The 16,081-nt window shown below is 41.0% G+C and overlaps 1 protein-coding gene across 3 annotated transcripts in view; it reads right to left on the bottom strand.

Annotated features, from left to right (window-relative positions):
* Nucleotides 1-16,081, bottom strand: part of gabrg2 (gamma-aminobutyric acid type A receptor subunit gamma2) — a 128,768-nt gene that overhangs the window by 82,609 nt on the left and 30,078 nt on the right. For all 3 annotated transcript variants that reach the window (XM_072590559.1, XM_072590558.1, XM_072590557.1), the window contains exons 6-7: nt 14,000-14,082; nt 7,576-7,716 (exon numbers count right to left, since the gene is read on the bottom strand). In XM_072590559.1, the coding sequence (XP_072446660.1) occupies nt 7,576-7,716; nt 14,000-14,082 (224 nt within the window). The remainder of the gene's footprint in view (nt 1-7,575; nt 7,717-13,999; nt 14,083-16,081) is intronic.

Below are 16,081 nucleotides of genomic sequence, written 5' to 3' on the forward strand. Positions count from 1 at the left end.
GCAGATGTTAAGAGTAGTATGCCAAGAGATGGGTACAATAGCAGAGATAGAATGTGTGTTAGGCCATAAAGTGAAGATAGTGACCCTTATCCTGGTGAAAAGGAGAAGTCAGTGTTCCTCTTGCAGCATTTCTTACAGTTCAGACAGCTGAGCCCACAATGACCTGGATGGCATCCTTGAACTAGACTAGCAAGGTCTGGTGTCATAGCCAGTACTTGGAGAAGTGAATGTTCCACATGTGCAATAACTCAACCAACAGGACCTCCGAATCCCCTTTCACAAAGTGGGGCACCAATACTTATCATGTCTGGAGCAAATGTCAATAACTGTGAGGTGCAGCTGTACACTGACAGCACTGAGGTGGGTGCACAGCTTTCTAAATATGGCACTGATGCCAGGAGTTCAAGGATAACTTTGCAGTAATGAGTACTTCTGCCTATGCAAGTGGGAGATTTGAGCTAACATCAGATGAGAGAGATACCAGATGGGCATTGTATCTAGTTAATGAGATGCGTTTGGGATGATGGTGAGAAAACTCACCAAGTCTGTCGAGAGAAACCCTGCACGAAGTCCAGCAAAAATGATACGCTGGTTAATTTCGAATAACATTCAGCCCAATGTGATTGGATCTTCCCCAGTTTGTCTTGGGCAATTGTCTTTGGTTAATTTCAAAACTGGCAGTTGGTCCATTCCAGCCATTCAGAAAAACTTATTAGCATTCTTCAAAATAATTTCTGGTCAAAAGCTTCCAGAGGAATTTTCACGAGTGGAAAAATAAGAGAAAACAGAGGGAATAGTTCTGATGAGAAACAAATTTTATTATCACTAAGGATCACTGAAAAACCAGTGATAGGACAGAAGTGTAACTTAACACTGTACTGGCACTAGTTCAAAGGATGCAACATTAAGAATACTCACTAAAAGATGACAGCTAGCCCATTGAGAGTACCATATGGAACATCAGTATTGAATCACTGCCAGCTCATAGGATGTAACACTTATAGAACTCACAACCTAAACCAGAATGAGTGTCATATAGGTGGGTTTCCATCAAGCTGATATTAATCTGGAGCAAAGATCGATCAGCAGCTATTAAATTAACCAGAACTAGCCTTTGGGGACTGTAGTACTGAAGATTGACTACAAACTGCCATTTTTCCAGCAGGAAATTGATTTGAGTTGATATTTAAATCACTCAGGAAATGCACTAATAAATAACAGGCCTATAGAGATATGAACTGAATAATGATGCAGGTCTGTATTTCTCACATATGACTTATCACTGTTTGTAATAAACTGCATGGGATAAGGTTCCACATGCTTCAGGCACCATCATTGTACTGTTATATTTCATAACCTGTCAGTGCTAGTGGTTGTGCTGGTTTACCTGTGCTAGTGTTAATAACATGTAGCAATGTAAGTTGCATACTTCACAACAGCATAACTAAAGACATTCCCTTCCAAATTCCATTCCACAGACTGAGAAGTCTATTTATACATAAAACAATGGATTTATGCTCTTTGAAAGACTGCAAAAAGCTATGTATTATATGGCATATTTAAAGTTATCTAAAAATTCGGTCCCAGGATGAGGGCAATACTGAAGGCATCAGGACAGCATTCATAGCCTATCCCTAATTATCCAGACGGTAATTAAGAATCGGCCACATTGCTGAGAGTTACATGCAAGAGACAAAAAAAACCCAGCAGATGCTGGAATCCAAGATAGACAGGCAGGAGGCTGGAAGAACACGGCAAGCCAAGTGGCCTCAGGAGGTGGAGAAATCACTGCTTCGGGTGTAACACTTCTTCGGGACCGAAGAAGGGTTACACCAGAAGCGTTGACTTCTTCACCTCCTGATGCTGCCTGACTTGCTGTGTTCTTCCAGACTCTTGCTTGTCTACCTTGAGTTACATGCAAGGCAGACCTGGTAGAGACAGCAGATTCTCTTCCCTGAAAGACATCAGTGAAACAATTTTATTTTTAAAATGGCTGTCAACAGTGGTTGTATGATTATCACTAGGTTAGCTTTCTATTCTAGATATTTTTAAATTGAATTCAACTTCACCATCTGCCATGCTGAGATTTGAACACCAGCCCTCAGGACATTATAGTTGGTTCTGGATTACTAAAGCTATGACTTTACCATTGCTTTATCCCCAACATCTCCCCAAACTTCCACCATCCTGTTTAGTATACATTACTATCAAAAAGCACAGAACTAGTGAGTACAATTAACTACAAAATAAATGATTATTATATGATTCAATGTGGGTATTATGCCAAGCTGTGGCATTCATTGCTTAGAAATACTACCATATAAAGGCAGTGCAAGAATTACAGTGCGGTGATATTACATGGTATGGAAATTATGCAAGCTTCTTGATGCACACTGCATATAACCATCAGAATTCCCAACACAGATAATTAAGCAATGAGAAATTCCAAATTAAAACTCAGATATTTTTAATCAAGAGATCAAATAATTAAAGCTATAAGCAATGTAACAAGGCCAAGACTATGATAAACATCTGTGCATGGAAAGTGATGAGGGTAAAATTTGGGTCCCAGTCAAGAATTAAAGTAGAACTGCCTTATAGCTGGGTAGAATTCAAGGGCTCAGTTGAAACAATTAAAAATTAACCAGCATGTATTTCATTCTAGAAACCTTATTAATGTTTTTCATTCTGCCTTGGCAAAACCTATTTTGCACAACTGCAGCAAACTCATATCAGAGTCAGGTTCCATCAGTCTGTGAACGTCATGAGAAATGTTTACATGATTTCTGTAATGGGATTGGAGGTAGTTATTGAACATCAACGAAAATTAAGTATACATCAATGAAATGGTTGGAAAAAAGGTAATTGAGAAATAAGAAATGTAACCACTTAAAATGAAGAGAGCATTCAAGGCAATCTGTTAATTAACCTAGTGTCTATATTATGAGATAGTTTGATTGTTTATAAGGACAGTGTGAATGCAAATTACTCTAAAGTAATTGTCATTTGTTTACACTAACAAATGATCTTAAATGAAAATTTTATGAAAATGAAAAACAGCTTCTGTCTGATTAGTAATAGATTGTTTAAGATGAGTCAGCATCAGTACATGTTCTACTGAATGCATAATCCAGATGTCAGTGAAACACTGTCCGTGACCTCATCACCTCTGGTGATCTCCCCTCCACCACCTCCAACCTCACAGACCCCAGCACCGCTCTGCCTGGTTCTACCTTCTCCCCAAGATCCACAAACCCAACCATCCCCCCAACCCATCATCTCAGCATGCTCCTGCCCCATCAAGCTAATTTCTTCCTACCTCAACTTCATTCTCTCTTTTTTAGTCCAGGTTCTTCCCACCAACATCCGGGACACCAGTCATACCCTCCATCTCCACAGAAACTCCCAGTTCCTCGGCCTCCAACACTTCATCTTCAATATGGAAGTTCAATCCCTATACACTCCCATACCCTACAATGGCAGTCTGCAAGCCCTCAGTTTCTTCTTCTCCAACAGACCATCCAGTCCCTCTCCACCAATACCCTCCTCCACTTCACTGAATTAGTCCTCACCCACAATAACTTTTTCTTCAGCTCTTCCCATTTCCTCCAAATCCAGAGGATGGCCATGGGCAAGTATAAAGGGCACTAGCTACACTGCCTCTGTCAGCCACATCAGACAGTCGCTCTTCACTCCATGCACAGATACTGTGCCCCAACTCTTCCACCGTTACATCGATAACTGCATAGGTACTGCATCCTGCACCCAGGCTGAACTGGAGCATTCATCAACTTTGCCAACAATTTTCACCCTGCCCTCAAATTCAATTGCTCTATCTCGGGCAGCTCCCTCTCCTTTCTCGACTTCTCCGTTCCCATCTCTGGTGACAGTTTACAGACTGACATTTACTACAAACCCACAGACTCCTATAACTACCTGGATACACCTCCTCCCACCCTATATCCTGAAAAAAACGCCATTCTGTTTTCCCAATTCCTCTGTCTCCTTCGCATCTGCTCTGGTGAGGAGACGTTCCACTCCCACGCACCCCAGATGTCCACATATTTCAAGCAATGTGCTTTTCCCTCTTTGTCATCCAAACAGCTCTCCAATGCACCTCCTTCATTCCCTGTTCCACTTCTCTATATCCCACCTTGTTCAAACATAATAATGACAATGTCCCCCTTGTCCTCACTTTCTACCCCCCTTTCTACGCATCCAACGTATCATCCTCAAATATGTCCACCAATTCCTACTGGACCCCACCACAAAGAACATCTTCCTCTCCTCACCCTTCTCTGCCTTCCACAAGGACCATTCCCTTTGCCACTCCTTGGTTCGTGCCACTCTCCTCCACCAATCCCCCGAAACAGCCCGTACCTTCCCCTGGAACCATAAATGATGCAAAGCCAGCCAGTACACCATCCTCTCCCCTCCACCCAGAATCCAAACAGTCCTTCCAGGTGAAACAGAGGTTCAACTGCCTCTCCTCCAACCTAGTTTATTGTATCTGCTGCTCCCAACGTGGTGTCTTCTACATTGGTGAGACCAAACGTAAACTAAGGGCATATTTTGCCAAGCATCTCAGCCAAGCCTGTAAAGGTAAGCCTGACCTCCCAATTGCAACCCATTTCAATTCCCCTTCCCACTCCCTCTCTGACATGACCATCCTAGGTCTCCTCCATTGCCACAGCGAATCGGACATTGGAGAAACAACTCCTCAGCTTCTGCCTGGGCAGCCTACAGCCCAGAGGACTTAACATTGAGTTCTCCAATTTCAAATCACCTTCCCCAACTCCCTTTCCATCCTCTCCCCTTCCTTTCAATCCCTCTGACCAATCCCTCCTTCCAGCAACCTACCAGATTCATTCCTCCTATTGGCCTTCCAAGTCATACCTACCACCTGTATTCACCTATTACCACCTCACCACTCTGCCTCCTCTCCCCACCCATAACTCTTCTTCCACCCCACCTCATTTGCAACATCCCCTCCACCTATCCCCATTCTTGAAGAAGAGTTATACTCGAAACATTGGGCTTCTCCACCTCCAGATACTGCCTGGCTTGCTGTGCTCCTCCAGCCTCCTGTTTGTCTACTACTGACAGTGAGACAAAGACAAGCAAAGCATTTTAACTTTAAAGTGTAAAGGTTAAACCAAAGTAATAGACTGCAGCAGATGTAAAAGCAGAGAACGAGAGCAATAAGCAACAGAATGGAGAGGGGGAAAATAGTGTGGAGGACACAATGAGAAAATAATTTTTTTAACACTTTCTCAACTCAGCATTAAATATGATATTAATTATGGCTCCAATATTGCCTTTAGAAAATCATTAGGTTAAGGCATTGTAAATAGAAAACTTTCAAAACTTGTTAGCTCAGGGACAGTAGAAAATCACATTAAATTCAGGACGATTTTCTTTTGATTCACATACATTGGATAGAATTTAACCTTGCCTGATTTAGAGAGAACCATGATGAATGGGGCCACTTTACAGGCAAAACCCTGGGTCAGTCTCCCATTGTGTTAAGGGATGTGTAGGGTAGGTGCATTAGTAAGGGGTAAATCTAGGGAAATGGGTCTAGTTGGGTTAGTCTTCGGAGGGTCGGTGTGTACTTGGGCCAAATGGTCTATTTCCACACTGTAGAGTTTCTATGATTCTATGATTCAATGAAGTCACAAAATTACCCCCATTAGGTTAAAGTTCAGTTAGGGAATTCCTCATGATAGTAGCAGAATATCAGTGAGGTTAAATGATTAGCTGCTAACAAAACTATTATGCTCAATTAAGAGCCACTGCATACTTTATGGAGCAAGACTGCAGCAGCCAAGGAACTAACTCTGGGACTGAATGACAGTTCCAACATTGGACGGTGGGATGGGATGTTGAAAGGCCAGCTCCTGTCTTTGGCTGCAACATCATTATGCATCCATCCTACCACCACACCCATCCCATAATCTTTATTCTGTTCTCACTCATCTTTGGCATGGCATTCCTTGAAAATCCTGGGCTCTATTGGATGCATTTCTGGCAACTGCCACCAGACATGGTGGCACTGTCAAAGAGGAATGGCCAGGACTTCTGGCAGCATGGCTCTGAAACCTGCATTATACCCAACAGGACTAAGTCCAAAAAGGGCACGATCAGGCCACTAGCATAGTACAGATAGTGGCTCTTTGTCTACGAGGAGAGAACCCCAGACCAGTAAAATTCCACCTACTGGATAGTAAGACTGCACATTGATGGCAAGCATTCCACCATAATTTGATTTTTATTTCATTATTTCTGCATGGTATGTGGACACTTGTTGCCCCTTGCTAATTGCACTTTGAAAAAATGGTGATGAGCTGCTTTCTTCAACTGCTGTAGTTCTTTGAATATAGGTATACCAACAGTGTTATTAGTGTTCTCAGGTTTTCATTATACAATAGTAAAAGAACAGTTCTATGTTGAGATAGTCTATGCCTTGGCGGGGTGGAGGTGGCTTGGGGAGGGGGAGGGACGGTTAAAGCAGATACTGAGTTCCAACATGGCTGTTACCCTTGCCTTGTGAGCTTAGGGGATGCTGTCAAAGGAGCCTTGTTGAGTTTCTGCATTGCATTGTTGTATATGGTACACATAGCAGCCATTGCTCATCAGTGGTAGAGGGAATGATGCAGAAAAATGGTGGATGGGGTGCCAATTAAGTGGGCTCCTTTGTCCTATATATTAAGCTTCTTGAGTGTTGATGGAGATGTGCTCATCCAGGACAAGTGTGAAATATTCCATCAAGCTACTGATTTGTGTCTTGTAACTGGTGGACAGGTTTTGGGGAGACAGATATGGAGTTACTCACCTTAGACTTTCCAGCACCTAACATGCTTTTGTTGCCATAGTACTTATATGTCTGGCCTACTTCAGCTTTTGGTCAATGATAACTGCCAAGAAATTGATGGTGGTCGATTCAGTAATAGCAATCCTACTAAACTTCAAGTGGAGATAGTTAGATTCTCTTCTCAGTGATTGTCACGACCTGGCACTTGTGTGGCATGAATGTCACTTATCAGTTATCAGACCAAACCTGGTGGTTGTCCAGTTTTTGATGCACATAAAGACAGACTGCTTCAGCATCCGAGACTGATGTTGAACATTGTGAAATCAGCAAATATTCATGGAGAAAAGGCCAGCAGTAAAGCATTAATGGCTTTGGACCGAGATCACGGAACTCTAATGATCAGAACCATCTTCTTTTTTGGTAGGTATGACTAACCAATGCAGAGTAGAATGCTATTTTCTAATGGTTTCCTGTAGCTTTTGACCGTACCAGTTGACTTGTACATTCCCAAGTTATACATCTCATCTCATGACTACAAATGCTTCCAGTGGTAAATACCAAGTTTATCAGCAACAGAATAAAATAAAACTGAACAGGATAAACCATCTGGTTACCAAGATTCTGCCAAAAGAAATATCATCCACAGTTCTCAAAATTTCTCTGTTAGAGCATGCATAAACTTCAATAATATGACCCCCATGATGGCTGGGGGGAGGAGGAAGACCTATTTTGCGAGCTGTCAGTTTCAGAAAGTGACTTACCAGAAGTAGTCCTGACAAGATCTGTTGTATTTCTCAATCCAAGAAATGCAAATTGATACAGCCTCCAAAAACGTGGCTCTCCAAAGATAACAGAACGATACCTTGCCCACTGGTATATTATTTCATCTTTGGGATAGCCATCTAGAAATTAGATTGCAAGAATGTTTTTCATTACTCTATTAAGTCAGCAGTGTTTTAAATTGAACTTATAATCTTTTATTTAGAAAGATATAAAATATCATGAAGGATGAAACGATAGCCAAATCTCCACTTTTCAAAGGCCGTGTACATTCCCTACCAAGAACACTATCCCATCTATTCAATACCCAAAAGTAAGGTTCAAGTAATTCAAGAGCTTAACTTCAATCATAAGATCAAAATGCAATTAAAGATGAGTAAAACTATTCAGACCACAATCTATTCCCAAAGAATATGCAGTCCTATGATTACTAAATCTAATTCTCTCTTAAAAGACTTTGAAGTTTAGCCTTCACTGCTCTATCTGGAAATTGATCATTCTTTGTATGAAAAAGTTCTGAATATCAGTTCTGAATATAGCTTTTACTAGTTAAACTTGCTCACTAGTCAGCTACTCACACAATTTAAGGTAAGACTGTGTACAGAATTTGACAATTTTCTTAATTATTAGGTACACTTCTAGGCTTTTCATGACAAAACTCCCACCCCAGAGAATATTAGGTGTGCAATATTATATGTAGGCCATTGAAAAGGCTAAAAACAGACACTCACTGGAATACCTGAAGTAATTTCTATTTATAGAACTCATTTTATCATGTGGATTCTCATCTACATTTACTAGTTTTAATGTTCTGCAAATGTAATCTTCTGAGCACTGTAGATAAAAGCAAAACACTACAGATGCTGGAAAGTGGAAGTAAAAACAGAAATTATTGGAAAAAAATCAGCATATCTGGAATATCTGTGAAGAGAAAGACCAAGTTAATATTGGGCTGTCTGACATGGGTCACTGGAGCTGAGAAAGCAGGTGGTTGGACCCACAAAATAGGTTCGAGAGTGGGGTGCTGGAAAAGTACAGCAGGTCAGTCAGCATCCGAGGAGCAGGAGAATCAATGGGCGGCACGGTGGCAATGGGCGGCACGGTGGCAGAGTGGTTAGCACTGCTGCCTCACAGCGCCAGAGACCCGGGTTCAATTCCCGCCTCAGGCGACTAACTGTGTGGAGTTTGCACGTCCTCCCCGTGTCTGCATGGGTTTCCTCCGGGTGCTCCGGTTTCCTCCCACAGTCCAAAGATGTGCAGGTCAGGTGAATTGGCCATGCTAAATTGCCCGTAGTGTTAAGTAAGGGGTAAATGTAGGGGTATGGGTGGGTTACGCTTCGGCGGGGCGGTGTGGACTTGTTGGGCCGAAGGGCCTGTTTCCACACTGTAAGTAATCTAATCAATGTTTTCTCCTGATTCATCGAGGCTTGTGAGCTGAGGAGGTGGGGCTGGAGGGAAGGTGGCTGAGAGTGAGGTGGCCAATTAGAGATCTAATAAAGGACTTATTTCAGCTCAAAACATTAACTTTGTTTCTCTCTCGACAGATGCAGCAAGATATGCTGAACTGTTACAGCACTATCTGTTTTAATTCCCCCGAATTAACTTCGTGGCAAAGTGATTTCTCTTCCAATGATGGCACTGACAAAACCAAATATCCAACAGTTTTTATTTAAAGAAATGAGTTCCCTCACTTGGCACACGTCCCAAACTTGACCTCTATCTTGAACCTCGGTTCATTTGGCTTTGTTGCTATTGCATGTTATCGACCAGGCCGGACCTCCTCAAAACATTTTAAAGAAAGTAGCCCAGACCCTAACATTCCTAGATATTTTAAGCAGGTGTAAGGTGAATATTCCAGGAGAGATGCAGCTGGTCAAACCACTTGGTTTTAAACAAAATAGAATTTATTTACACATGAACAAAAGAAAACCCAATTTAGAATAACATAAATATTTGAAAACCCAACCGACATGTTATCACAACTTAAGAACTGTATTGATTTCCTGCAACATCCCATAAACATCCCCTCGGAAAAAAAACATAAAATCAAATACAGTTCTTACAGGAGAGATGTCAGAGAGAGAGAGGATCAGCACGGAGCTGTTTCTTTGAGTCTCCAACTAAACCTAATCCAAAACTAGAAAAAACCCTGAACTGGGAGAATTGGCCACTCCCCTTTCATTGTACAAATGTTTAGAAAAAGCAATTTAAAAGCCTTTTGAGTAGATATTTCCAGAGATGTCAGAATCTCTGCCTTTACGACCCCTCTTGAAAAAAACTAAGGATAACATCAACAGGTTAAAGGCGTAACATCATCACATGCAGGATTGTATTATTTCACATAAATGTGTGTTAAAAATCAATGTTAATCAAGCAAAACTTCAGAACGTCCACATATTTTATGGAAACGATCCTGTTCCACCCTCTGTTACCATTCACAAGTGACAATAACCTCTCCCCATTGTCCCTTTCTCTGTTGAATATTAGGAATATGTCACAGTCAGGAATTATTATGCAACCAGATTGCATTTATTCAGAACTATTACTTTATTTTGAAGTTGGATGTTGCTGACTAGGTCAGCAGTTCACACATTACTTTTCTTTTATTCATTTGTGGGAAGTGAGCAGTACTGGCTGGGACAGCATTTATTACCCATCTCTAGTTGGCCCCGAGAAGGTAGTGATCGGCCTTTGTTTTGAACTACTGCAGTCCCTTTGGTAAAGATGCTCCCACAGAATAGAGATCAAACATTTAGGGCTGGATTTTACAAGGCCTGCCTGGCACATTTTTGACAGGAGACAGCACTTAAACTGCAGCTAATGCTCAGTCCATTATCTTCCTATGCACCAACAAGCTCACTGCCATAACACAGTAAATGGGTGGTTGCCAAAATTGGCATTCCACACATAAAGTTCTGCCTTTGATTCATTAATAATGAGTAATGGCAATATAGGTCAAATGCAGAGCCATGTGAGAATTGAAAAAAAAATCCTGTCAGCGTTAATGTTCTCATAAACTTGACCTTGACCTAGTTGGTAATGTCCAAGGAATTCTGAAATATTGTCAAATGGTTGGTGAGTTGATTTTGCATCAACTGGCAGCACGCATTGTTGCCACAAAACATAAGTAGCACAGCAACCAGTTGTCTAGTCTAATGAATCAGGTGGATTGCTATTTTCTGAATGGTGTCATGCTTCTTAAATTCAACTCAGCAAGTGGAGTATATTCTGTCACACTCTGAATGTGTGCCTTGTAGGTTGTGAAAACAATTGAGGAGGCAGTGAGGAAGCAAGCTTTAATGCTGCATTTGCAGCCCTGAACTGCTCCAATCCTTGCAGCAGAGAATAGAGATAGTGACACACAACAAGTACGTAGGGTTGGTAGGAAGCAAAACTGTTTGTAAAGCAAAATTATATAGTATTTTAATTGCAAAGTCAAATGAACTGCTATAACTTATTTAATGTCAGTTCCATAGTTTTACATATGTGGAGAAAGCTTGTTCTGACACTACAACAGGACCTATTTTAACTTGGCAAGGAAAAGGGCGTACAAGGGGCAAACAGTCACAACACTAGCAATAGGCAATTCATGTTTCAGTAAGGTAAGAAACAGGAATTAAGTGGGCTCGGCAAGTGGATGATCAGAGGAGGAGACACTCTTTGGGCATATAAGGCTATTGTTATCATCCTGGCCTGCAAGGAAGATGTACTTTAAAAAGAAAGGCATGTTTGTTGACACCCGGAAGCATGTACAGTAGCAGTAACCATTTGAATAAAGTGATAAAAACCTGACAATATGTTTGTAAAAAAAAAGGTGAATAAAGTTAAACAAAATAATTTTTTTAATAGTTAAGAACTGGCTTTCTGTTGCCCATGTGTAGGCTGAAAAAAAATTCAAGGGTGAGAACGTGCAGTCGGCATTCAGCATAGGATCGCTGGTGGCGGACATATTGTTAACATAAAAAACTTACCTGGGCCTAAATATTGGTTACCATCAGCTATGCTGGTGCTGAGAAGGCTTGTCATAGAAAGGCTAGTCAGCAAAGTTTTGGAAAGAATTCTGAGGGATAGGATTTATGTCTATTTGGCAAAGCATAGTGTGATTAAAGGCAGTCAGCATGGCTTTGTGAGGGGCAGGTCAAGCCTCACAAATCTTATTGAGTTCTTTGAGGAGGTGACAAGACAGGTTGATGAAGGTCGAGAAGTGGATGTGGTGTATATGGACTTCAGCAAGGCATTTGATAAGGTTTCCCATGGTAGGTTCATTCATAAAATCAGGAAGTATGGGATACAGGGAGATTTGGCTATCTGGATTTAGAATTTGTTGGCTGACAGAAGGCAGAGAGTGATTGTAGATGGAAAGTATTCTGTCTGGATGTCAGTGTCGAGCGTGGTCCTGCAGGGCTCTGTCCTTGGGCCTCTGCTCTGTGCAGTTTTTATAAATGACTTGGATGAGGAGGTTGAGGGGTGGGTAGTAAATTTGCAGATGGCACAAAGGTTGGAGGTACTGTTGAGGGCTACTACAGGCTGTAGTGTGACATAGACAGCATGCAAAGCTGGGCTGAGAAATGGCAGATGGAGTTCGACCTGGATAAATGCGAAGTGATGCATTTTGGAAGGTCGAATGCTGAATATTGGATTAAAGATGGGATTCTTGGCAGTGTGGATGAACAGAGGGATCTGGGTGTGCAAGTGCATAGATCCCTCAAAGTTTCCACCCAAGTGGATTGGGTTGTTAAGAAAGCATATGGTGTTTTGGCTTTCATTAACAGGGGGATTGAATTTCAGAGCTGCGAGGTTTTGCTGCAGTTCTACAAGTCCCTGGTGAGACTATACTTGGAGTATTGTGTCCAGTTCTGGTCACCCTACAATAGGAAAGATACAGAGGCTTTGGAGAGGATTCAAAGAAGGTTTACAAGGATGCTGCCTGGACTGGAGGGCTTGCCTTATGAAGAAAGGTTGAATAAGCTTGGCCTTTTCTCTCAGGAGAGAAGGAGGAAAAGAGGAGACTTGATCGAGGTATACAAGATAATGAGAGGAATAGATACAGTCAATAGCCAGAGACCTTTCCCCAGGGCAGGATTGACTGGTACGAGGTAATATAGTTTTAAGATATTAGGAGAAAAGTATAGAGGAGACATCAGAGGTAGGTTCTTTATGCAGAGAGTTATGAATGCATGGAATGCGTTACCAGCGGTGGTGGTGGAAGCATATCATTAGGGACATTTAAGCAACTGCTAGACATGCACATGGATAGCAGTGAATTGAGGGGTGTGTAGGTTAAGTTATTATATTTTACATGAGGATTAAACCTCGGCACAACATCGTGGGCCAAGGGGCCTGTTCTGTGCTGTACTTTTCTATGTTCTATGTTCTAAATGACATGCACATTCCTGAAAATTCATCAAGGTACATGCCATTAAGTTATCTCCCCATTCCTTTGTTGCAGACAACTTTCTGCCTGAAGGCATACTTCCAAACATCAATAGACAAGAGCATGGCCCCCTTCCCTTCATGACCCTGTACCTACTCCCATGCCCCTAATTCCTTCCCTGCTATGACTCCCAACCTCATGGTTCATGCCAGCTGCAGACAAAGGGAAAACTAGCGACATCTCTAGATAAGCATAGCTATCACAAATAAAGAACAACTGAGAATTTTCATTGTGTTACGATGAAAATGTGGGCGGCACGGTGGCACAGTGGTTAGCACTGCTGCCTCACAGCGCCTGAGACCCGGGTTCAATTCCCGCCTCAGGCGACTGACTGTGTGGAGTTTGCACGTTCTCCCCGTGTCTGCGTGGGTTTCCTCCGGGTGCTCCGGTTTCCTCCCACAGTCCAAAGATGTGCAGGCCAGGTGAATTGGCCATGCTAAATTGCCCATAGTGTTAGGTAAGGGGTAAATGTAGATGTAGGGGTATGGGTGGGTTACGCTTCGGCGGGACGGTGTGGACTTGTTGGGCCGAAGGGCCTGTTTCCACACTGTAAGTAATCTAATCTAATCTAACTATTGTTGCTGGCAAAAAATCTCATAGATTATCATTTTTTGTCATGCTATATACATTTACAATGTGTACTTTAGGAAAATAATTAGCCTGAAAATATTAAAAATATTCAATCCTCTCCCTAATAACATTGTGGGTCAATCCACAGCAAGTGGACTGCAGTGCTTCAAGAAGGCAGGTCTCCAGCACCTTCTCAAGGGCAGCAGGCAATAAATGCTGGCCAGTGATTCCTATATCCCACAAATGAATAAAAATAAATAAATATGTACTAAAGTTTGTAAGTACATCTCTTCCAGTCTTCTTTGTGACAAAACAGCCTTTTAAACATTGTGAAATTCTCTATCAGATGACACTGCTGTTTTATATAGTGATTAAATTATAACTCATAAAGTTATACATACAACTCGAGAATACCAAAGGGCATGAGTGCTCATCCATTGGGAAGTTATGCAGTTGTAGCTGACATTCAGCTTCAATTGTCAACCTAAAAATAGTAAAAGCTCATGTTAAGTGTTGAAATAATTGAGGGGGCAATCTCATTATGACAGAAACAGTAATTATAGAGAAATATATTCACACATGTATGACATACATAAAGTTATGTGTCAGGTGTGAACCAAAGACACAGGCATATATATTTACACATGTAAGAAATGGAGACCAACAAAAATCATTTACTCAGCATACTTTATAAGATGCACAAAATATATTATACTTCATAATACAAGCTGTGGTGTTTTAAACAAGTAAAACTTATATGATGGAACATTTCAAATACTCATTAACAGTATTTGGATAAAAATAATACAATTGATGTCATGATACCATTAGCAGTGAATCACAGTAAGTGTTGTATTAGATTATCAAAGATAAATTTAGTTACATTACTGATCTAATTTCTGAGAGTATTCCAGTGAAGAAAATGAGACTGTAAATGCCGTTCACTTCAGCACTACTCAAATATCTTAATATGGTGCACATCAAGTGCATTTATAAATTCTTTAGAATTTAAATAAAATTGGTGTGCATTTAGAACTAACAGGGTAATAATCTCCCTAAATATCAATTTATAACAAGCAGCATACAATATTTCATTCATTATTATTTAAGAAATGCATTTTGAAGTGATTGAATAATTCAGATCTATCTGATTTCAAACCAAAATATCAAACCAATGGCGAAATATTCATTGCTGTCTTTGGGAATTTGTGGCAGTCCTGGTTAGGCAGTGAGTGAACATCCTTACTGGCACCTAACTAATTAAAGTGCATTATAGCCCTGTAGCTCTCAGCATCATTCAATTGTGGTTTAATTATTGAATGATGTTTTTAATTAGCAAAGTTGTAGGAAAAAGCTATAATAGCCCAGAATTTGCATCCAAAATAACAGCAAGCTTAATTACACTCAATCTTAATCACATAAATGATCCAATAGCTTATGGTCAGAAACAGATATTTTGTGAGTTGTAAATCATCTCATTTCTGGACAAATTCTGATGTTTCACCATTAGCTTTACAAAAAAAAGACAACCTGCCCTTATGCTCCTCTTTACTTTTAGGAATATGCTGGCTTTGGAAAATTAAGCTGAAATTGAACATGACACAAAAAGTAAAAGAGGTAAAAACAATGACTGCAGATGCTGGAAACCAGATTCTGGATTAGTGGTGCTGGAAGAGCACAGCAGTTCAGGCAGCATCCAAGGAGCTTCGAAATCGACGTTTCGGGCAAAAGCCCTTCATCAAGAAGTAAAAGTATATTTTGAGAACTGAAATAATGATGTGCTATCACTTAATGCCAAATAACCTCTCTGGTGTAGAAAGAAAGCATTTTAACCGTTGAGTTATAGACCAGTTATAGACTGGTTATAGACCAGTTAGTCTGACCTCAGTGGTGGGAAAGATGCTGGAGTCTATTATAAAGGATGAAATTACGGCACATCTGGATAATAGTAACAGGATAGGACAGAGTCAGCATGGATTTATGAAGGGGAAATCATGCTTGACTAATCTTCTTGAATTTTTTGAGGATGTAACTCGGAAGATGGACGAGGGAGATCCAGTGGATGTAGTGTACCTGGACTTTCAGAAAGCTTTTGATAAAGTCCCACACAAGAGGTTAGTGAGTAAAATTAGGGCGCACGGGATTAGGGGCAAAGTACTAGATTGGATAGAGAATTGGTTGGCTAATAGGAAACAAAGGGTAGTGATTAACGGCTCCATTTCGAAATGGCAGGCAGTGACCAGTGGGGTACCGCAGGGATCCGTGCTGGGACCGCAGCTTTTTACAATATATGTAAATGATATAGAAGATGGTATCAGCAATAACATTAGCAAATTTGCTGATGACACAAAGCTAGGTGGTAGGGTGAAATATGATGAGGATGTTACAGGGTGACCTGGACAAGTTAGGTGAGTGGGCAGATGCATGGCAGATGCAGTTTAATGTGGATAAATGTCTGGTTATCCACTTTGGTGGCAAGAACA

Source organism: Chiloscyllium punctatum, chromosome 20 (assembly GCF_047496795.1).
Source record: "Chiloscyllium punctatum isolate Juve2018m chromosome 20, sChiPun1.3, whole genome shotgun sequence".
Taxonomy (NCBI): Eukaryota; Metazoa; Chordata; class Chondrichthyes; order Orectolobiformes; family Hemiscylliidae; genus Chiloscyllium; species Chiloscyllium punctatum.